This window comes from Cetorhinus maximus, chromosome 9 (assembly GCF_964194155.1).
Source record: "Cetorhinus maximus chromosome 9, sCetMax3.hap1.1, whole genome shotgun sequence".
NCBI lineage: Eukaryota > Metazoa > Chordata > Chondrichthyes > Lamniformes > Cetorhinidae > Cetorhinus > Cetorhinus maximus.
This window is the reverse complement of record NC_135887.1, coordinates 20,142,693-20,167,289: the sequence shown is the minus strand read 5'-3', so window position 1 is coordinate 20,167,289 and position 24,597 is coordinate 20,142,693. Positions and strand designations below refer to the sequence as shown.

The 24,597-nt window shown below is 40.5% G+C and overlaps 1 protein-coding gene across 2 annotated transcripts in view; it reads right to left on the bottom strand.

The window, feature by feature from the left end:
* Nucleotides 1–24,597, bottom strand: part of cltcb (clathrin, heavy chain b (Hc)) — an 82,311-nt gene that overhangs the window by 40,877 nt on the left and 16,837 nt on the right. For both annotated transcript variants that reach the window (XM_078548212.1, XM_078548213.1), the window contains exons 3-7: nucleotides 10,101–10,308; nucleotides 5,763–6,031; nucleotides 5,065–5,226; nucleotides 3,956–4,069; nucleotides 1,705–1,878 (exon numbers count right to left, since the gene is read on the bottom strand). In XM_078548212.1, the coding sequence (XP_078404338.1) occupies nucleotides 1,705–1,878; nucleotides 3,956–4,069; nucleotides 5,065–5,226; nucleotides 5,763–6,031; nucleotides 10,101–10,308 (927 nt within the window). The remainder of the gene's footprint in view (nucleotides 1–1,704; nucleotides 1,879–3,955; nucleotides 4,070–5,064; nucleotides 5,227–5,762; nucleotides 6,032–10,100; nucleotides 10,309–24,597) is intronic.

Here is a 24,597-nt window from a genome sequence, read left to right as displayed (position 1 = left end):
GCAAGTCATGACTACCAAATTACTGCAGCTATTTCCAAAACAAACTACCTCCACTCTGTACAAGCTCTTTAAAATTGTGCCTCCAAAGTTAATGGAAGCCAGTTTAAACAAAGGTGCGGTCCCTGCGCCTACAAACAAAACAAATGGTGCCAAGTTGAAAACTTATTTCAGATACCAAATAATATGCTGATATTCTACACAAAGGGTACAAATTTATAGAACTAATTCAAGCAGCAACCATCTTCCCCACCGTCTGCCAAAAGGAAAACTGAACAATAACCTTTGGTTAAGTACAATGACTGCCACTACCAATCACATTTCAACATTAAAAATTTATGCTGCTATAACTGGCAAGTGATGGATCAATTGACTGACTTTTGGAACAACACTTCCTCTTCACAAGCATGCTGCTGTTGCCACCTGAACACCTTGTACTTAATTACAAATGGTCACAAGACTATTTTCTGTGTATTGCAAAGCAATAAAAGGTCACTAACAGTTCCCCTAATCTGAATTAGCATTCTAGAAAATAGTGTAAATCAGCCAAAGATTCAATCCACTACCTGCTCACCAAAAACTTCAGAATTTAAAGTGAAATCAAGAAGCATGTTTTATAATTTATGAAGCAATAAGCTAGTTTCTGAACTGAGCAGGAGCTTGCTTTAGTTAAAACAAACTAAAGCCACCATGCAAATTGATATGTAGTTTTATTGGCCAGATGATTTATTCAGTATAGCACCTTTAACAGAAAAGGCATCAAGGGACTCGAGTGGTGCACAGGATACTGTACCAAATAAGATGAGGAGAAATTAATGCTTGGTTAAAAAGGTTGTTTTAGAGGGTCTGTGGTATGAAGTTTCAAATCCCTCCAAGCGTGGGGGTCCAAGGAAGTTAGTGCGCCGAAAGTGGGATTCATGCAGCAAGAGATGCAAATGACATTAGATCAGGAACAGAAAGATCAGAGGGATTTTAACATGGAATTGATTGGAATTTGTAGCCAATATGTCAGCAAATGCAGAAGTTAAGACAGTCGGAGTTTGGGAGGAGCTGAAAGGAGGGTAGAGAACAAGAGGCTGACCAGAAAAGTTTTGGAATTGGAGCAGACAGTCCAAGACAAAGGTCGTAATAAGCAATATTAAAGAGCTGGAATTATGTTGAATAGGACAAAGTTGCAAATAGTCTGGTTCAGCTTAGTGGACCAGGAAGAGACTGGGATCCACATATGGTGGTGGTTGATGACCATGGGTTGCTACCAATGTCTAGTTGGAAGAAACAAGCTTGTCTTGTATGAACTAAGAGGTTGAGAAGAGTCAGTATACTCATGGGGGCTGAGCTCATGTCCATGGATGTTCTGCCAAGGGGCAGCATACAGATGGGGTCAAGGTGAAGTAGTACAAATCCACAGCAGATTGGAGGCAACTTGTGGGGGCAGAAATGGAATCTATCATTGAAAACCAAGAATACCGACAGGAAGATTGAAGTGGACTGCTATTTACTCCTAAATTTTGCAAAGCCATGAGAATCAACACCTCAAGTATTAGTAAAACAGGTTTCTTGGGCGAGCTAAGAAAAGTGCTGTGATGTTGTTTTTGAATTACAAGTATCTTCTTGAATTGGTTCATAAACTTCTCATACATGCAGTTCAAGTGTAAAATCAGAACCTTACAATGAAGTAATTCCAGCTCAAATACATTGTTTGCCTACCTGACCCTTTCTATTCACTCCAATTATTCCAGATGTGGCATCATGTCCTGCTGTAACAAAGATGGTCTCTCCACTGATTCTGTTCATGTAGATACAGGTCCCAGTCTCCAAATCATATAGATGGATGTATCCATATTTAGTGATTAGGAAAACAACATCATGCTTTGCACTTATCTTTTCAGGAAAGAAAGACAGCCATTAATTATTGCATACCCACTCAAGGCCATAGAATCATGAAAACTTACTATTGTAGTTTTTACATAAAATTGCAACTACTGCCTACAAAAATCGAATAGTCCAATGGCTACAGCATCTCTGCAGAAACTGTCCCATTACAACAGAACCAATTACATCTGATTTTTGAACTGTTGCAAATGCATTGATGGAAAAGACTAGTGCCTTTGTACAAGGCAGGGAAAGAATGCAGGCATCAAGGTACAAAACAATAAATTCAATCTTTAGTGTTAATGAAGGAAAGGAGATTTCTGTCCAAAGAAAAAGGTTGGTAGACTTGTAACATTTGACAAGAAGAATTGTGTTTTTTCAGTGGCATTAGTTTGGAATTCAAGTCCACTGAGGTATTTTGAGGCTAGTGTATGTTATGATCACTAGATGATGGCTGTTAGTCTCCAAGCATGGAGCATTGCAAGGTCTTTTCTGTACTTTTCTGCATGGCCTGAGAAACCTGCAAGTATGATACCTTTGAGACAGTTATCAGCTGTCTAAAATTTATGGACTGAAAAATTCTCAATCTTGAGCCAACAGATTTTGATCAGCACAATTAGCTGCAACAATGTCAAGAATCCCCTTCCCACACAATTCAGCTCTGTTTCTATATTTCCCATTTCAAATGGCACCTGGAGCCATGTAACTTCAATTATTAACTGCATTTTCAGCATTAGGGGAAAAAAATCAAACGACAAATGGTTACACCAGCACCTTGAGCTTACATAAAAAGTGTTAGGACAGATCAAGAACATCTGGGAAGGAAATCACAACAGGTCTCTGTCAGGGCAAAGCTGCAGTTTCTCTGGTTGAGCACAAATCTGTAGGTAGACTGACCCTGTAGCTGACTTATTCACTTTATAAAGCAGAGACAGACATGGGGCTGCCATCCACCTTTGCTCAAAGCTCAAGAAAAAGCAGGTCCATCAGGTGAAGACAATGGCTGTTTCTTCCTGGCTTGTGAATGCAAAATTGGAGCAGGAAACTTGTACTGCTACCACCACCCCCTCCCCCCACTCAAATTCACATGCACTTTCCTGTGGCAAGGTAAACAAACTCTAGAACGTGGAAAGCTCTTTCCCTCAGATAAACCATTCTGGAGGATGCACAAGCACCCAATCACATAAGTAAAGCCGTTTCTCTGTTGCTATGGATGCTAAAAACTTGCATTCTTCATGACCACCAGATGTCTCAAAGTTCAGCCAATTTATGCACATGATCCCACAAAATGTGATTATGACCAGATAATCTGTTCCAATTATGTTGATGAGGGATAAATATTGGCCAGGACACTGAAGACAACTCCCCAGCTCTTCACAAGAGCCAAGGGATTTTTTACATCCACTTAAGTAGGCAGACGGGGCCTTGGCTTAATGTCTCATCCAAAGTACAGCACCTCAAACAGTCAGTGCTCCAACATTGCCGACACTGCTAGTGCATTGATTTTATACTCATGCCCTGAAGTGGGAATTGAACCCAAAACCTTGTGGCTAAGGCAAGGGTGCTGCCAACTGAACCATGGTTGATGCTCATGTGGGTAAAAGAGCTCTCCATTCCTCAAAGCTATTTTTCTAAAAATCCACTGCTGCGCCCTGACCTTTCAAGTGGGCTTAGTGTACTGAAGGCTCTTGGCTCAGTTTGAAGTGTTTTCTTGAATTGTCTATTTGATCATGAACAGATACTTACATCAGTATGTAAATTCAACACCCAAACATGGTAATAGACATCTATTAGCACCAGGAAAACTAACTGGGTCAACCACCTGACAAATACTGTTGTTGGTACATGAGCAGCCAATATACAGACATGTAGCACTTGCTTAGTAAAGGAACAGATTAGGTTCAGCCATTTTAAATATTAATGATCTGTTTTGTTTAGAAAAACTTAAATGTCAACCCAACCTGCATCAGTACCAGATTAATCAGTTTGATAAACCAGCATAACGGCTTAGATATAACCCCACAGAGTTTTGAGGAAACTAGGATAAAGTGACAATGTACAATTTATCTATTACACATTTAATTACCTGCATAGCAACAGGAAAATCATTTTGTGCTTCTGGTGGGAAAAAGACATCCACTGCTTTTTTGGCAAAGGGCTGGTTCCCTGTAGGAGGAGTACCCACTTCAATGATGTGAAGCTACAAGGAAACAAGGTATATTTTAATAATCAGTGTACAGAGGTAGTGGAATCAAGCAGCAATAATACATTAAATACTGGACTCAGCATTATAAAAGAATATTTTTGGATTAATTTCTCTAGAATTCATTAGATGCTGCAGAGGCAAGTGCTAACTCAGAAGAAATTGGTTTAAGTTTTCCACATTATGTTCAGTTGGGAATAAAACTGCATAAAACTGTCTAAACCACAAAGCCATATAATTACACAAGTACAAAGTGGAGCCACAGTGCAAGTTACTTTAGACTTAAGCCTGTCCAACTTTCTTCCTAATGTGTCTTAATGTTAGGTCTCAAAACCCATTTGGTACAAAACTTTTGAATGAACTTTGGCCAAACAGTTGTTCAGTGGGTAAAATACAGACTAGAAACGTTCTATGCATTCAATCTGCACAGAAGGCTGTAATGCACTATTAGGCTAGGAATAGAAAAACTGCCCATGTTGCCACTCAAGATCCCTCCAATTTGTTACTGGAACTGGCAAGGGAGGGATAAGTCACCAATAATGGGCCTCCATCTTAGTTATAGGCCACCACTGAACTGATCAAACTGGCACCTTCACTAGGAACAGCGAGAAAGGCAAAAAAATGAATTGCATGGACAAGAAAGTGTTTAGCTATCAGTATTGTCCCCAAACTCTGCTAGTGGTGTTTGCCAACTACACAAACCTAAAAGCCAAGGTGGCCTTAGCTGTTAATGGATTTGGAGCCCTCCTGCAATAAGGCCCAGCATGTTAAAAGGGGAATAGAAACAATTCAAAAGGGAAATTATTATTTCACCTTATTTCTATATTTCCTTAGTTCTGATGAAGATGGACTCGAAACATTAACTGTATTCTTCTTCGCGGATGCTGCCAGACCTGTTGAGTCTTTCCAACTATTTTTGTTTTTGTAGCAATTATCCAGTACTGGTTAAAACTGTATTATCTTATGAACACATGATACCAAGGCAGGCTCACCTTCCCTCCAGCTTGTCCCCTGACAGCAAAGCAGAATAAAGTCGACTCCTCTGCATTGCCCTCCATCTTGAATTGTGCAAAGGCTGCTGCATGCCCTTCAATTGGCTGAGATACCTTCCTGTCCAGAGAGTATAGCTGCATTGCACCCACCACACGGTTTTGCTGTTCAAAGATTCAAATTTACAAAGTTAGAGGAACTCAAAGCGCCTACATGTGCTTTCCTCTCCAATATGTTTGGAAAAAGGATGCCTAAAGTCAATACCTCAGCTACTGAAAGTGCTTTTAATGGCAAATTTACTCAAGAAAATCATAGTCCCTAAAATAAGGTGGGTATTTTTGCTACCTCTGCAGTGAACAGCATGCACAAGGCCAGCTTCCAATGTCCCAATTATACATTTGCCCTCTGGTTGGGGCTAGTCACCCGTGTGCTCCCTGCTCATCCTCACCCCCGCCACTTAGAATTCTTTGTGCAGCAAAGGCATTGAATAAAAATAAACCAATTGTTTAATAGCACATGTGTATAAATGACAGAGATTTAATACTGGGGGACACCAAGCCACCACATACCCCAAAACAGGCAACAGGACAAACTTAGTTGGCATCTTCAGCCAACATGCACATAGAAAGCAATACAGCAAAAACCTTTATTCCAAGAGTACAAAATTATAACAATTGCACCTAGTGAATGCTTCATATACCTGGGCAGAGATACCAATGAGCAGTAACCATTTCTGCTTGGCGTCAGTGCGATAATTGATGATCTGGCAGCCTGCTAGACTGGAGTGTCTATCAAAGACCTTCATTGGCTGAGACTCTCCCTCCATGCTCCAGTGATAGACTGCAGTGTCCGTTACCAGGGCAATTGTGTTCAGCGAGATCCACTTCCAGAAAGTGACATCATCCACCATGGTATGAGCCTTCATCTTACTTTTCATTTCAATATTAAATATTTGCAGTGTTTTTCCAGCTGTAGGAATTTGAAGAAATAGTGAATCCAAAGACTAAGACTAAACAGATACTGCCAAAATGCTCCATAAATCTTTATTCAGCTCTCTATACCCCTCCCCTCAGATTTTGTTGGCAGGCCTGTAAAGGTCAAATGCCACAATAAAGTCACTTGCATGTTTCCCTTCAAAAAGGTGAGAATTAATAGAAGTAGAGAATCTGAAGTCCCACAATTTAACCAGGATAATTATATACCTCAAACAAACATCTGTCATTTCTTACTGAACTGGCAAAAGTTAATGTTAGAAATTAAGTTAAATTGGTTGGCGTCAAGAAACTGGAGAATCACAGGGCTAACTAGTTGTCCATTTGATACTAGGTATATAATAAAGCCATCCAGAGCAATGCAGTATCTGTCTATAATTGTTGATGCTTTGTAAAAAGATAACCTTTTACAAAATTGCATTACATGTGAATGGTAGCAGGTCTAGACCAAACAGCATTCATCTGTATGCGTTTCTGGAGCACAACACAGCACTCAAAAGGATGGGAACATCTACAACTAGCACTCAAATGAGATTAAAGTTTTCCCACATGTAACAAAAATTGAGAGAGACCATAGCCAAGAGAATTTTTGGAAACAGTACAATCCCTATACAAGTATCTTGCTCTACAGCATTTTGAAGTTTTATTCTTTGTGCTAAAGCTCATCCACAATTCACTACAAGGTTGGATCATTGCAGTGTTAAATTGCTAAATTTCCAGAGCCTTATCAATAGACATTCCAAGACTTAACAGGACCAGAACAGGGACACACTAGTGGACTCAACAACCTTTTCCTATTGAGCCTGACAATTGATTAATGGAATACAAGAGAAAAACCCATTAAATTGTGTTGGGACAGAAGTTGTAAAACTCCTTGATCTATAAAACACATTTAAAAGTACAAGAAAGTACAGGGGAAAAACCCAACTGCTCAGTGCTTGTTCCCATCCCAAATATCCAGTTGCACACAAAACTACATAGAATTCAAAATGCAAAATTCAGGCTCATGGCTGTTCTGGCCCAGTTCATAAAGTGCAACTTGTGTTCCCTCACCCACCTGAAGTTTCAGAATTCAGACCTATGGAAACAAAATGCCCAAGAGTCGAGCTGTGGGATGTAGCTAGTTAAATGTCAGCACAAGATAAATTTCAGACTTAAGATGCCCAACATGACCAGGACTCCAAATTCATTTCCTATACCCCAAGCTGCTAGGAGCCAGAAAGGTTTACAAATTTAGTCAGTTAATTCTTCAAACTCAGCCATGCATTAAAAAAGGCCTAGAGTCTTATCAATTTAGGATTTTGCCCCTTCATGTAGGCAGAAAAATGAACCACAACTGGCTCAGGCTTAGAGTGCTTTTAACATCTTGTCAAATCAATATTGATAAAGGCATTTACAAAGAAAAATGTTCAGGCTTGTCGGTTTTAAAATTCAATACAGATGGTCCTGCAACTTTAGGAACAGTTTAATCTTTCAGTACAACAGCTAACATTTCAGAATCAGTTCTGAAATATCATGCAAGATGGTCTTAAAACCCAAAAAGTTTTATAAACTGGACCAGAATCAAACGTCTAGATTTAAAGTAACTCACCATCTGCTTATACAAAGAAAGCAGTAAAGAAATGCAAAGTAATTGAATCAGTAAAACAAACTCCAGGTATTAAGTGTCACCAAAAAAGCTATATATAAAAAAGTTTATCTTTTGAAGCCTAATGTCTGGAGATTTAAATCTCCAACTGCTTTATATAAACAAAAGCAATATAAAGCAGTCACTGCATTTTACTAGTACCTAGCAAGTGCTATATGTATTCAAGAATCTTTCAGCTTCTAAATTTGCACTTAAATTTAGAACAATTGTGCATTTAGACAAAGCAGAGGACATCAGGGATAATAGCCAGGGGAACTACTGAAATCTCAAATTAGCTAAAGCATCTAAGTTTAACAGTAACTCCAAAATCAGCTCCTGATGTTGTCAGCACTCCCTGCATAAAGAAATTCAAGAAAATAGTTAATTCTTTTCAAAGGAGTATTTATGGGTTTTGCAGCTCTTAAGGGTGTATTTAAGATAATTCAGCTTTTAAGATAATTCAGCTGTTAGAAACTTAGTGTCAAAACTCCAAGATAATGTGAGCACAAACTGACTTTACCCATCAGTCTTTGCATTCAGGTTGGAAAATTTAGGAGGTTAAGGACTATCAAGTCTATTAAGTGATAGTCCAAAATTAAAATACCTGCTCAAGATCAACTGAACACAATGCAGCTTTTATTTTTATTTATTTTAATGACCACACTTAGATTTCTTAGGCTTCCAGGTTACACAAGCACTATTATAGGCTACAAAACTAATACGATGCTTATAATTTCTGTAGTGTGGAAGTGCCTCTATCGCCCAGTTTATTTTGCAAGACAATTACAACCAGGAATGGTTTTGCACATATCACTGCATTCACAATATAATTGGTTCCCCACACTTAGCTAGACAAAAGTAGAATTAATGAATCCAGTGATAGTACAAAGTTCACCACTGCTGATGTAAGAAAGCTAGTTTTAGAGCTAACCACAAGTGTGTAAAAAAGAACCTGAAGAACAGGGAGCTAGGTTCAAAGTCTGACATTTAGACCTCTGAGCAATCTGATAAAAGAACAATGACATTTTCTCTTTTGCCCCACAAAGAAGTTTTAAGTTGGCACTGGAGGTGGTGGGACAGGCTGTGCCTCAAACAAGGTTTGCCCCATGACACCATCTACAAGTTTTCCTTCTTTAGGGAGCACAGGCTTGCCTGGAATTAGCTTTTCCATTCTCAGGACATCAGTGTTACTGGCAAGGCTGGCATTTAGTACCCACTCTTCAAGGTATAGGTACAACCAACAGCAGTTTAAGTGTCAATCACACTGGTGTGGAGCTGGAGTCATGCATAAGCCAGACCAGGTAAGGACAGCAATGTTTCCCAAGATCTTAAAGGGTCTGAGTTGATACAGAAAGGGTGCTTCCTCTAAAGAGACTGGAACTACAGGACACCAGTTTAAAAGTAACAGGCCTCTTATTTAAGATGGAGGTGATGAGAAATTGAGGGTTGCGCGCCCCTGGAGAGCAGCAGAGGCAGGGTCGATGAAAGCTTTTAAGGTGGAGGTAGCAAGATTCTTGACTAACAAGGGAATCAAAGGTTATCAGAGGTATGGGGCTGGTAGGTAGAATGAGAAGTTCAGGCCACAATCAGCCATGACCTTCAATTGCAGAGCAAGCTCAAGGGGCTGTATGCCCTGCTCCTCATTTGTATGTTATGTTCCCTAAGATTACAATTAATGACCCAAGTGCACGCACTGGGAAGAAGTCTATTCTAATGTGACTTTAGTAATTTAAAGAAACTGTCTTTGGAAGTTAATTGAAATTATCCAAATCTAAAGTTAAAACCCACACTAACAATCGATTCAATTAAAGCCTGCTGCAGAGGTATCAAACCAACATTAAAGTTATTTTACAGCAAAATTATCAACTGGAAGTTGAACAAATACATTCTCAGCTGGAACACTGCAATGGCCAGAATGGTAGACACCAGAATTTTCCTATTTGGATCACTGCAGAATTCCAATCTGCTGGCTTAAAGAGGAAACAATCATAGCTCATCCAAAATTGGGCTAATAAGACATACCATTTAACAAGATACCATCTATACACAAAAAATGGTCAATCCAAAAGTCAGCCTGATAGCCAAAAAAAACTTGGTTTTTCCCCATCCGCTGCTGAAGTCAAACCCACCCTAGTACAAACAACTCATTGATAGATAGCATTGTGAAATAGTACACCATTGAAGGTAGCTGAAGAAAACCGTTTCCAGTTGAATTCCAATGCAGTGACAAGGAGTGATGGTCCAGGTCTGCACAAATTTGCATTGATCTTTAGCAATCTTGAAAGCCAATGAAAACCATCTGAACCAAATACCTGCCCTAGCAAATCAGTACTAAAGCAGACAAAAAGCCACCCACTGACCAACACCCAATATCTTTTAATCAATTTAGTCAATTGTTAAGCATTGAACTCATTCTTACCTTTTAATGCAATGACCTTGCTGGCTGGGTTCATAATGGCACTATCAGCTGAAATTGGACGGCGAATGGGATTGTTGGGTTCATTCATATCAATGATGACCACCTGGGCTTGCTCGCCAACTTTCTCCCGAATGCAGATGAACTTATCAGACTCCATCGTAAGAGTGCTGAACCCAATATTTGCAGGATTAATGCCCAGGTTTTGGAGCTGAAAATAAAGTAGCAATGAATCAAAGTACATCAAAGTGCAAAGCCTGAAAAGCTAGGCTAGTGGATCCTGTGCAAAGACAGATGTCAAAACAAATCCCTAAAAAAGATTCATCATTACAAGTCCTACAACATTGAGCGCTCAAAAACAAGGACCATTGTTCTAGTAGGGACTCAATGGTTCCAACTAAACTTCACGTTTCAGAGTTTTCCTCATTCTAATTGCCCTAAACTAGTACATAAGGGGACATGTAGGTGTGCAAGAGTTGAAGGGAAGGAAGGTTGAAGTGTTTGGTTGGTTCTCTATTTTGAGAAGCATCATGTTTGTACACCAATTAATTGTATGCTGCCAATTAGTTCCACTTCAACTGTGGCTCAGTCCATAGCACCCTCGCCTTTGACTCAGAAGGTTGTGGGTTCATGTCCCACTCCCGGAAACCAAGAACTGTGATTGTACTCGAAAGAGTTGCAATCTGTGACTGTTGATAACTCGAAAGAGTTTCAACCTTCTGCTGCTCTTAAGTGAAATGCAATGGGCAGGAATTGGTTGTGCCTTTTAGTACTATTGATTGCCTGCCAGAGCAGGGGCTGCCTCAAACTCAAGACATGATTTTCAAATTAAGAATCAATGAAAGCACCAGAACACTGCAATATTTAAGAAAAAAAATTACCTCAAGACTACAATATAGATCAGGCATGAAGCCTGCATGAAAAACTGCAAACATTTTAGTTAGCTAACCAGCAAGACTAACATTTGAAGAATTAATTCCAGGTATAAATTATGCAATTGTGATCAGAACTCAGGCTATGAATTAAGGGAAACCAGGGATAATTCAAAAATCTAATCAAATTTATGTTGACTTCTACAGAGTAGATGTGAACATCCAACATTCCAAGGTTTAAAATAATTGATACCTCAAAAAGTTACCAATCTTTAAACTGACAAGACCACTCACCCTGCTGACATGACTGATAAAGTGGGTGTGATGTACAGTGTTCATAATCTGAACCTGTGCAGCAGGAGCTCCAAACTGCAATGGGAAGCTGTAGGAACGGATTAGGAGTTGGGAGTAACAGATGCTTAGTCAATTCTGTAACTGAAATGCCCTTATAGTCTTGAGCAACTGGCTTTATCAATACTCCATTCCAGAACACTGAGCCAAATGCTACAATTCTATTTCACTACAAGAGCTGGCCATTTTGATTTAGGGCATTAAATCAACCTACACTTTATGCAAGGGTCTAAAGGGCTGGAACATAAGCTGGACAAGGCATTAAGATGCTGAGGTTCCAAGTTGCTACTTCTGGAAAGAATATATTCATGGCACAAGTTCAAATACAAAACAACTAAATCTGAACATTATGAATTCAGGAGAATTAATATAGCATTCTTCCAGATCACAAGTTCAAACTATTTAAAAAATTGAGACACCATGGCATACTACAGGGCATGTAATTTCAATTGATTAGAAACATTTTGACCATGCTTTTCTGTACAAGTCAGTGTCACAATGTAGTCTATGTATTCACACTTCAGATATGTGTCATTTTGGTATAACATGGCTGTTTCATTCAACATGAAAAGGAAAGCTGGATTTAGACAAGGCAAGCAATTCTGTAAGTTTAAAATGGATTTAGAAAGCTGTTCTTGGTCACTTTGTAGAGATAGTAATTTGGAGTACTACATTATTCATTGTTAATGATACTGAAAAGTTATCCTGGTGGACACTCGAGTCATAGCTCTAATCAGCTGGTAGAAAAACATCCCTTGAGTGATTGCTGTGCAAATTCAAATCGCATCAAAATTGCTAAGTCACATTCCTCCTGCAAAGACATCCTGTATCTTAAGACAGACAGCATGCTGTTTTTGCCATCTGTCTACATTATTCAAGAATCAGGCTCCTTTGATGCATTGTACATGTCTCCCCCCCCCCCCCCCGCCACCCAAAATTAGATTTCAGATGTCAAGATCAAGCTTTCCTTAGGAGCTTGTTCAGACTGGTTTTGAATTGTTTTGTTTTATGGCTTATTGTGCTGTTACAGCAATACATGAACTTGACAATTCCTGAAAGGATTCTCAGGTAACAGAAGAACACTGTTGAACACTTGCAAAAAGTAGCAGACTATAGGTGTTGGAGATTATCTAACAAGTATTAGACCTGTTTTTCAAAGAACCAACCACAGCTGAGGGTAGGCAAGCTGCTCATGCCTAGAGCATTGTTGTTGGCCAGCTGCAGTGGTGGCAGAAGTGGTCCTTTGAAAAGGATAGAAATTTTACAGCACAAGACCATTTTTGACAAGGTAACCCCATTGTCTTGTCCTCTGCCTGCAGTGCTGCTGCCCCACTTGCTTCAAATATTTATGCACTTAATGCAATGACCTTTGACTGTGCCCATGCCCTGCAGTGTTTCAGCACAAACTATGTTATAGGAGATCAGAAGCCCAAATACAGCACCAGACAATTTAACTGTATGGAAAGGAGGGAACATTGGCATTGATGAAGCAACAGTATTAAGTTGTGCAGCTACACAAGTCTTACAGCAGCCATCTTTTGCATTTCCTGCTCCTAGCATCTAACATCATCTGCTCAAATCACTTGAATCATGTATGAAGATGCTTAGATAAGATAAAGGAACTAGGTGCAAGCATTCTCGACTACTTGTTCAGAGGCAAAGAGCTTTCATTTGTATAGCACTTTACAACCTCTGGGCATCCCAAAATTACTTTGCAGCAAAACTAGTCATTGTTGTAATGTAGCAAGAAGTTAATTTGCACTCAGCAGGATCCTACAAACAGTAATGAAACAAGTGACCAGAGCATCTGTTTCAGGTTGAGGGATAATGTTGGCCAGGACACTAGTAAATCTATTTTTGAATAGTGCTGTGGTATCTTGTGTTCACTTGAGGTCATGTTTAATGCCTCATGCAAAAACAGCATATCCTGATAACCCTGCATTTCCTCAATCATAAGTCACAAGTGAGCCCTGGATCCATAAACTTGGCTTTGAGAATACTAACACTGAGCCAAGGCAGAAACCTGGAGAGAATTAGAACCTACATCCAACATGGCTAGTATTCTGCACTGGAGATCATTACCATTCTCAGTGAAGGTTTGCCATGCCAATCAGGATGATTAATCCAGGATCATAGTACAAGAATAGCATGTGTACATAAGAACCCTGCTGGGATATCTTGGTGTTTTACAGCACTGTATAGAGGGATCAAGTGACATAAGAAAACCAAAATGGATGTACTTCGTTGTTTCCACATGGTAACTTAAGCAGTTGCTGAACAAGGCTTTAAGGCACTGGTCTATTCAAGTTCCAAACAGCTGTCAAATTTCTACCTGAAAACACCATTTTGGTAGGGTCAGAGTTGAAGTTGGGACAGGTACTTTATTTTGTAAACGTTTCTTGCAAACCAAGTGAAAGGGCCAAACTTAAAGTTTGTATTTGTTACTTCATTTTCACAATAAGTGTATAATTGAAGATGTTGGTTTTAAAAAATTGAACTCAGCCACGAAACTGGTATCCCTAGTCCAGTTAGGGAAAGCTTTTGGCTTAAATAAATCATTGCAGGGGGGTAGAATCCAGCACAGGGGACACTTGTTCATTTTACAGCTGTGGCCCAGATTTTGATCCTGAAGATACTGTGCAATTACACTCCCTTTTACTCAGCTGCTACTGTAATACCATTGATTGAAAGAGATGCTCTAGCCAAGGTGCTTTTGTATTCTTGCACAGCCAGGTCTTCACCTTTTAGCAGGACACTGACCACTGGAATTAACAGTTGAGCATCTAGGTATGGAGGAACCAGGCCTATCCACATACTCCAACAATGGGCTGTTATACATCCATTAGAGCAATTAATTCAGATATTTAGAAGTTAGAGGCCTCAAGATTGCAGGGTGTCCAAATAATGTTATGGTTAATGGTTTACGTCAGCTAAACCAAGCTCCTTTGGAGAAAAAAAAGCAATCAGGAGAGCTCCTTAGGTAAATAATTAATGGCCTGGTTTAAGTGAAGAGATATTCAGCAAGTTCACCCTTGATTTTCAGGGCAGAGCTAAAAACACTAATCATTCCTGCAGAGCTCACTAACAGCTGAGGAAATTCCAAACAAACAGCCTTTTCACTCCCCAACCAGAAAATGCATTTCCACTTTTCAGAGAAAAAACAGCATCGTTAATAACAAATAAAATTTCTATAGGAAAGTTGGCATTTTGATAATCAGTGATCTGACCAAATAACTTTGTTTTGAACGACCTTTAAAAGCAACATTAGCCACACCTTTTCTGTGCCTAGTTACAAGAAACTAAACATTGAACAAAAGTTGGGTGTGGCAGTTAGTTCATTTTTTCACAAAACATTTGTGCTAGTGGGAAATACCAATGTAGAACAGGTACTAGATAAAACTAGTGCTTCGTACAGGTCCAGTAGCTCCCATATTTGGATTCCCAATTTGAGAAGTTTACAGGTTTCAGCTGCAGAGGGACAAAATTCTACAGCTGCCTTCTGGCCTGGGGGAAAAAGGGTCCTAACCCACAATTTCCACCGCATTATCCAAGTCCAGCTGTGCTGCTGTCAGACAAATATCAGATACCTAACATAGGCTTAGTGGGGCAAGCAAGAGATGTGCAAGGAGTGGGCAGCTTGCCAATGCTCAGAGCTATAGCTCAGCATGAGTAACCTTCAGGATGGAAAAAAATTGGAAAACATTTAAACTGTTGAAACAACTTAAGATTGTTTTGACGTAAAAATAAATGAATGGTCTTATAAATTAATCTTCTTGGTCGTTTGTTTTAAGAACCCTAGCATGCAAAATTAATGGCTACATACTTAGGCAAGTCATTTAATTAGTGAACAAAAGATACCTTTTGGATGACACTCAAAACCCTGTCAAAGGGTGCATGTTTGAATCTTTTCCCTTTCGGCGGGGGGGGGGGGGGGGGGGAAAGAGAGAGAGAGAGAGAGAGAGAGAGAGAGAGAGAGAGAGAGAGAGAGAGAGAGGGAGAGAAGAGAGAGAGAGAGAGAGAGAAAGAAGAGAGAGAGAGAGGAGAGAGAAAGAGAGGAGAGAGAAAGAGGAGAGAGAAGAGAGTGTGTAAATACCACGATTCCTGGACTTAGTCCTGGACTTAGCTAGGTCAATGGATATAATGTGGGGTGGATTACCCAAAAGAGGAAGTTACATGAATTCCCCATTCTGATCTCAGGGTTACATATTGATGCAGTATCAATATTGGATGGTCCAAATTCATACCCTTAGGCCGGAGGAAAAATTAGCAACTTTGCATACAGGCAAAAAAGCTACTGAATCTGCATTTCACTTACTGGCATTACAAGTTGGGGCCCTTAAAAAGGGTGCATTCAAACACCAAATTTGACTTTACAGAAAATGGGAATGAAAATGGGAATGAAATGGAAAAAAAAATCAAGTAGCAAGGTGGCAAGTATCCCAATACTTACGAACAAGTTCCAATCACAACCATTTCACTGATACCAGAGGCCAAAGGTAGCACAATGACATGCTGATGAGCAGGGAAATGGGGGAAAACAGCTTCAGCTCAACACTTTCAGAAATCTGTAAATGCACATGTGCAACCACAAATTGTAGAAGCCAAACTTCAGAGCCAGTAATCCTATGTAATCACCTCCCCTCAAAAGAAACATGTAAGAGGGGAAGAAAACAAACTTTTCAATTCATACACTAGGATCTGAAAAGGCTGATCCTACTCTTAAAATCACCCTGGGCATTGCTCAACTCCTACTTTTATATTTGCTCAGAAGGAAATCTGTACAATTAAGCAGTAACTTTCCAATACATCAGTACTTTAATTTGCTATACAATTTTGGGAAGTACTGTATTTTAGCGACAGCATCAGTTCTCAAAGGCAACGCAAGTGATCAATGAAGGTTTTAACACTTCACAGGACCGCTCAAGTAGCATGCAGACAAGGTTGAATTAGTAAATTAGTTATTAATTAGTAAAAGCCTCACCAATATTAAATGTACTCAACTCTCTTATTCATGGGTATTGGGCAATTATGAATTGGCCAGCAAGGTGGTAATAGGCTTCAAACTGTAGTTGTTTAATAGAATAGTTTGCAGAGCTGAGTCAACTGTGCTGTCATGGGACCATCACCTAAGTCAGGTACCCTCCCTAAAAAGGGCACAATTTGACAATATTTTAGTTATTGGGATGTAAACATCACCAGCTGGGCCAACTTTTATTGCCCATCCCTCATTGCCCATGAGGTGGTAGTGGGCTGCCTTAACTGCTGCAGTCCATGTGGTGTAGGCACACTCCAGTGCTGATAGGGAGGGAGTTCTAGGATTTTGACAGTGAAAGTGATATATTTCTAAGTCAGGATGGCAAGTGGCTCAGAGGGGAATTTCCAGGTGGTGTTCCCATCTGCCGACTACCCTTGTCCTTTTAGATGATAGCAATCACTGGTTGGGAAGTGCTGTCTAAAGGGGCCTTGGTGAGCTTTGCAGTGCATCTTGCACACTGCTGCCACTGCAGTGGAGAAAGTGAATGTTTATGGTGTGCCAATCGAGTGGGCTGTGTCCTGGACAGTATCACACTTCAGCATTGTTGGAGGTGCACTCATCCAGGCAAGAGGAGAGTATTCCTTCACACTCCTGACTTGTAGATGGACAGGCTTGGAAGAGTCAGGTGACAAGTTGCTTGTCACAGGATTCTTAGTTTCTGACCTGCTCTTGTAGCCACAGTATTTATGGCTAGTCCAATTTCTGGTCAATGGTAATACCCAGGATGATAGGGGATTCAGCAATGGTAATGCCATTACTTGTCAAGGGGCAGTGGTTAGATTCTATGAGATGGTCATTGCCAGGCACTTATGGCACAAATGTTACTTGCCACTTATCAGTCCAAGCCTAGATATTATCCAGGTCTTGCTGCATTTGGACATGAACTGTTTTAGTATCTGAGGAGTTGTGGATGGTGCTGAATATTGTGCAATCAGCAAACATCCCTACTTCTGGCCCTATGATGGAAGGAAGGTCATTGATAAAGCAGCTGAAGATGGTTGGGCAGGGGACACGAACTCCTGCAGTCATGTCCTGGAACAGAGATGATTGACCTCCAACCACAATCTTCCTTTGTGCTAGGTGAGACTCAACCAGCAGTTAGTCTCCCCTTCCCCAATTCTCATTGGTCTCTTTTCTAGGACTCACTCAAATGCTGCCTTGATGTCAAAGGCAGTCACTCAGAGTTCAGCTCTTTTGTCCATGTTTGAACCAAGGCTGTAATAAAAGTCAGAAGTCAAGTGACCCTGGCTGAACCCAAACTTGTGTCAGTGAGGTTATTGTGAAGCAAGCACCACTTGATACCCCTTTCACCACTTTTCTGATAGAGGGTAGGCTGATGGGGCAATAATTGGCCAAGTTGAGATTTGTCCTGCTTTGTGCAAAGGACATAGCTGGACAATTTTCCACATTGCCAGGTAGATGTCAGTATTTTAACTGTACTGGAAGAGCTTGGCCAGGGGTGCAAGTTCTAGAGCACAAGTCTTCAGTGCTACTGCTAGAGTATTGTCAAATAGCCTTTGCAATATCCAGTGCCTTCAGTCATTGACATTATGGGGAGTGAATCAAATTGGCTGAAGACTGGCATCTGATGCTGGAGACCTCCAGAGGCCACCAACTTGGATCGTCCACTTGACACTTGTCTGAACACTGTTGCAAATACTTCAGCCTTATCTTTTACACTGATGAACTGGGCTCCTCCATCATTGATGGGGACATTTGTGGAGCTGCCTCCATTGAGTTTAACTGTCCATTAACTTGGATGTGTCAGGGCTGCAGAACTTTGATCTAATCTGTTGGTTGTGGAATTGTTTAGCTCCGTCACTTTCTGCTTGGCACTAGTCCTGTGTTGTAGCTTCACCAGGTTGATACCCCATTTTTGGTTATGCCTGCTGCTGGTCTGACATGCCCTCCTACACTTCATTGAACCATGGCTGATCCCCTGGCCTGGTGGGGGATGCACCAGGCCATGAGGTAACAGATTGTGGGAGAGTACAATGCTGCTACTGGTGGCCCACAGCACCTCATGGATGCCCAGTCTCAAATTGCTAGATCTGATCAAAATCTGTCCCACACAGCAGTGTTAGTGCCACACAACATTGAGTATATCCTCAATGTGAAGGCAGGACTGCCTCCACAAGGACTGTGGGGTTGCCATTCCCAGTAGACAGATGCATCTGTAGCAGGCAGGTTGGTGAGGATGAGATCAAGTACATTTTTCCCTCTTGGTTTCCTCATCACCTGCCACAGACCCAATCTAGCAGCTATGTCCTTTAGATCTCAGCCAGCTTGGTCTGAGGTGGCGCTAGTGAGCAACTCTTGGTGATGGATAAGTCCCCCACCTAGAGTACATTCTGCACCTTGCCACCCTTAGTGCTTCCTCCAAGTAGTGTTCAACATGAAGTACTGATTCAGTAGTTGAGGGGGTGGTACATGATAATCAGGTTTCCTTGCCCATGTTCAACCTGATTCCATGAGACTTCATGGGGTCCACAATCAACGTTGAGGACACCTTGGGCAACTCCTCCAGTTTGTGCGCTGCAACCTCTGCTGGATCTATCCAGCTGGTAGGACAGGACATAGTTTCTGAATCATACTTTGCAGACTGACTATGCAAGGCTGTTGCTTAACTAGCCCAGTTTTGGCACCAACCCCCAATTGCAAGGAAGGAGGATTTTGCAGGGTCGACAGGGGGCTAAGTTTGCCATTGCAGTTTAGAGTCTAGGTAGATGCTGGGTGGTCTGTCTGGTTCCATTCCTTTTAGACTTTTTAGTTTGATAAAACTGAATGGCTTGATGGCCCATTTCAGAGGGCAGTTAAGAGTCAACCACATTGCTGTGGATCTGGAGTCACATGTAGGCCAGACCAGGTAAGGATGGCAGATTTCCTTCCCTAAAAGGCATTTGTGAACCAGATGAGGTTTTTTTTTAATTAATGAACAATGGTTTCATGGTTAGATTTTTAATTCCAAGTTTTTATTGAATTCAAATTTCACTATTTGCCATGTTGGGATTTGAACCTGGGTCGGGTCTCTGGATTACTAGTCCAGTGACAATGCTACTGCCTCACTAAAATTATTCAATTTCTTAAATTGAGAAATTTGAACTCCTGAATTAAACCAGGATTATTGCTCCAGTAACAGAATGAGCAATTGTATTTTCTAACAAAAGGTAAGCAAATTGGTGAATGGCTACCAACTTATTTGAAAATTAAACAGGACTACGCCCATTCCAGAAATTCTTAAATTACCTGATTTATTTTTATTTGAACTACAACTACACTTCTCAAAAGTAAAATAGTGCATCAATTTGATTGTGTACACTCTGATCCCTTCAATAGGGAATTCAATGAATCAGTTGCATTCATGGCAACACCATGTCTGGATCAGGTCATGTCCCCACACTATTTCGCAGTTCTTAATGTACTCATATGTAGGTTTAGTTTGCTGCAGCATGTTAACATAAGGGCCCAATCTCATTAGTTCATGTTCCTTTCTCCTTACATGCCACAATATTTCTCCCAAACAGGTAATGAATGCAACTGTATAGGGACCAGGGTTGTAGTGTATTTCAATAACAATTTAGGGCACAGGTAGTTTCAACTCAAATGCCCCCACTTACTGGGTCATTTCAAAAACTGCATTCAATATTGCACACAGTAAGACAATCTGCATCATTAAGTATTTAGTCACCTGGCACATGACACCAAGGACAGCCTTGCTGTTCATTGTCTTAAAGGCAGTCTTTTATATCGAACTAGGCAAATGTCATTTTCATTACATGAATTCCAAAGTTTTGATTGCATGAAGAAACTCATGTATATTTGTCATAAGTACAAGGCAACAGATTGAAAAATGCTTTCAGACATGAAACTATGAATGTTGCTTGGTTTGGATAAGGGCTGGAAGTGACCCCAGGGGATCAGTGCCAGCTGAGATTAGGATCGTGATTAAGAGCAAGACAATTTACAAGTTTGCTGGTATGGCTTACAGCAAGGTGAACTGTTACATATTTTGCTCAAAGTTAGGTAAATGGAGTGAAGAGAAAATTATCTAATTGAATGACATAACTTGCCCCATTCCCACATAGGACTTCAGGGGGACAAACAGGTGGGCAGCTTGTGCAGAGACAAGTTGGTGTGAAATCAGATCATATAATTGAGGGGAAAACATGGGTTGATATAATCCCATAAAGAAGCATGAAGGAATGGAGACTAGGGAGAGGTTCATTGAATGCAGATAGAGGAGACAAAATTTTAGTTAATACACAAGAACAAATAGCATTGGTTAGGTCAGACTATAGTTTGATACTCCATTAGATAAGGCTTATAAATCTAGGCTGAGCTCTGAGAAACTTATCAGAAATTATTTTCAATGGGGTAGAAAAGGCAGAGATGTTACTGCGATAGAATGAAGCAGCAAAAGGCCATTCCTCTGGTTGGGCAATCAGAATACAAAAGCAGAAAGTGATCAGTTTGTAGGCACTAGCCATTCCATCGTCTAAAACATTCCTCTGAAGCTTTGGTCACCTGACCCAATATCTCCTTGTGTGGTCCTGTTATACTTTAATAATGCTTTTCTGAAGCACCTTGGAATGTTTCATTTTGTTAGAGACACTAAGTATATAAGTTGTGAGGACCAATAAACAGGACATTTAAGCATTACAGGGAGGCAGTGATATAGTGGTATGTCACTGGGCTAGCATTCCAGAGACCCAGGGTAATGCTCTGGGGACCTGGGTTCAAATTCCACGACAGCAGCAGAAGAAATTTTAATTCAATAAATATCAAATTAAAAGTCTAAAGATCACCAGGAAGCCATTGTCAATTGTCATGAAAACCCATCTGGTTCACTAATGTCCTCTAGGTAAGGAAATCTGCCATCCTTACCTGGTCTGGCCTACATGTGACTCAACCCACAGCAATGGGGTGGACTCTTAAATGCCCTCTGAAAAGGGCAATTAGGGATGGGCAATAAGTGCTGGCCTAGCCAGTGATGCCCACATCCCATGAATGAAAAAATACACAGGGCTGAGGGGCAAGGTATGAGAAGCTTTAAGCAAACCACTCACTGAAACATCAGTTTTTATGCTGCGAACTGTGTAATAGACATGTAGATGAATGACTGGGGAAGCTTCATGCAAGCCAGTATTTAAACTGGCTATTTCAACCTTGTCTACAACCTGGATAAAAATGGTGGCCATACCAAAGTCCTTGTTATAACCGTATGTCTGCTTAATTGTCCACTACAAAGCAAGAGCTTGTCACTTTTAGCTCAGTGGTCACACCACTGCCAGAGTCAGAATGCTATAGGTTCAGCTATCACTCATGGGCATACATCCAGGTTGGCACTTTAAATGGGAGCACTACACAGTTGGCCAAGATCTCAATATCTGCACTCAAGTGGAGGCAAATGATCCCACGACACTGAAGCACAGCAGAGAGTTCTGCCAGTATGCTGACCATTATTTACCTTCAACTAGCAACACTAAGATTAATCATTGCAGTTTTCAAGAACTCAGATACAAATTGGCTGCTGTGTTTCCCAAACTAATGACTATACTTCAAAAGAACTTCATGAAGAGACTACACACAAAAGCAAGTCCCTGCGTTGGATTAGTATAAGAGCATAAGATGTCTTCATCTGTTTAAACCTGAAGAAACATCCAAGGGTAGGCACAGCCAGATGTCCATAAATGCCCCCCCGAACCACACCCCAAATCTAGAACCATGCACATTTGACCATGGACATGGAAACCTGATAGTCTGCAAGTTCCAGGGCAAAACCATTACAGTTTGACCAGAATCAGATATCAAGGTCCAAACAACCTGAAGGGGAAATTAGGTAGTCTAAACTGAATCCAGTGTCACCTCATTCCTCAAATGAGTAAAACTCTGAAGTTTAGGAGTTAAACTAATCATAAAGCTGGTGTGAAGAAAATCCCCCTTGCACAACAGCTTTGAAAATGCTTTAAGTCAGCTCCATGATTAGAAGCTTCAATATAATTTGCCCTAAATATTAAAGGTGTGAGCTGTCTATAATGGTACTGTGCAAAGGTTAACCTTTCTCTAGGTTTACAGATCAGTGAATTGAGTAATTTTTCACGAAATGGTAATATACCAAGGGCACAGTCCCTTTAATTTCTTTGCATGGTAACATAAGGGGCTGACTTCAGGAACTTCAGGCTGAACAGCTAGAACAAACATTGCTAAGTTATGTGGAACTTGCTGCAACATGGAATGGTTGAAGCAGAAAACATTTGTGACATTTACAGGAGGCTTGATGCAAATGAGGGCTTTAATAAGTGGTGATTAGTGTGGAGAGGGCTTATAGATTACCAACACTGGTAGAAAGGAATTGTCTGTTTCTCTTGATATATTTACATAAAATTGTAATGAATGGAATTGAGCATGCTGTTAAAATTAAGTTTAATTAATGTGGACCACTTGTTTTTTACTTCTCTGGGACCATCAAGATACTTCAAGAAGTAATTCCTTAGCTGTAAAGTCTGACTGATAAATACACATGTTTCACTACTGATTTGTGGGACCAAGATTAGTCTTTGACAAGGAAAGGGTGGACACAATCCTTTGTTAATAGAGCCATGGGAGCTCTTGCATGCCCTTTCCTTCTCCATTGATAGAAGCTTGGTTTATTGTCTTACCCAACAGATGGCACCTCTCAGTATAGTACTGAGGGCATGATGCACTGAGGTCAGACTGATGATTAAATTTTCACACCACTTTACAATGAAGTTAAAACTGAAAAGAAAATTACTGTATTTTAAGGGCCAATCTGCAATATGGCCAATGCCAAGCTTTGAACTGTAAACTTTGTTCTACCGAGTGTGAAGTCAAACAGTAAAAGCAAACATTGAACTGTAGTCACGAATAAAAATGCTAAACCCCAACATTCCTACAAAGATAGGATCTTTCAGGAAGCTCAGCTCAAGTTCTGAAAACAATGTGCCACTTTCCTGGAGGTTGCTTCCATCAACAGAAAGGACTGTATGCTTAATTCTAAATTCCAGGAAGGATGCAAAACTGCTGTGAAAACCATAACTGCAACAGGAAAGCCAAGTCACTGGACTCCAATGCAGGCTTAAATGGTATATTTGGGAAGGGTTAATCTAAAGCTGCTTTTCAGCTCTGGAGCACTGCATTAGAGAGGAAACAAGACCATCACTTTTGATGTCAGCAGGTTCATATCTTTCATTCTACCAAGCTCAGAATTGGACAATCTTGTCAGTGCAATGGGAAGTTTATAGTACACCACCCAAATTTTGTCACTTCAATAGAAGTTTCTCTTCCCCACACTATTTTGGGAGAGGTGGGAGACAGTTCCCTGGGCACCAGTCAACATCATATTTGAAACTCAAGCTTAATAAGCCATGATCTGTGCGCTGACAAACAACAACCCAACAGAAATGCACGTTTGAAAAATACAATACAGAAGAATTCGTATCCAATTTCCAGTCTATGACCTCCCAACTCCAATCAAAAGCAGTCTCACAACCTGCCAGAGCTCATGCCACCTGCTGCATGAAGGCAACAAGCTATTATGATCATGGTGCAAAATCCTGTCCAGAGGACAGAAATTCAACACATATATGACAGCTAATTATGGTATTTCAATGATTTTTCTAGTTTAGATCATTAAATTACTATCACAGGCTAGATCTTAATGCATAGCTATTACTCAAAGCTTCAAACAATGATGTCCTATAAACACACTCTAATTAGAGGCCAAAAATGTTTTCATCTCAAAACTCTATACTTGGGCTGTAAAGATATTTTAGCCTCCTGCATAGACTTTATTTCCCTTTGTAACTTAGTCCTACAGGTTCCAAACAGTGGCCATCATTTACAACAGCTGCTAAACTCCACCCCCTGAAGTATTCACTTGAATTGCTGTGCTTAATAGTACATGATTTACTAGCTCAACTCGAGCAAAGCCAGTGTAAGATTGCATAAAATTAGATCAGGAGGAATGCACAGATTAAACTAGGGGTTTCCAAACCATGGGTCATGATCCCATGGAGATTTTGGGGTCACAGCTGAGGCTTTAAATGGTGGTTGTGGAGTCCCCATCCCCAGGTCACACTTGGAACAAACTGGGGAAGCACTGGGTTAAGTCAGACAGAAAATGGAGGTAACTGGTCAGGACATGAAGTCATTTGATCTGCTGCTAGATAAGCATGAAACAAGATGTGGTGAACAGCAACTCTAGATGCGTTAGCTGCTTGTA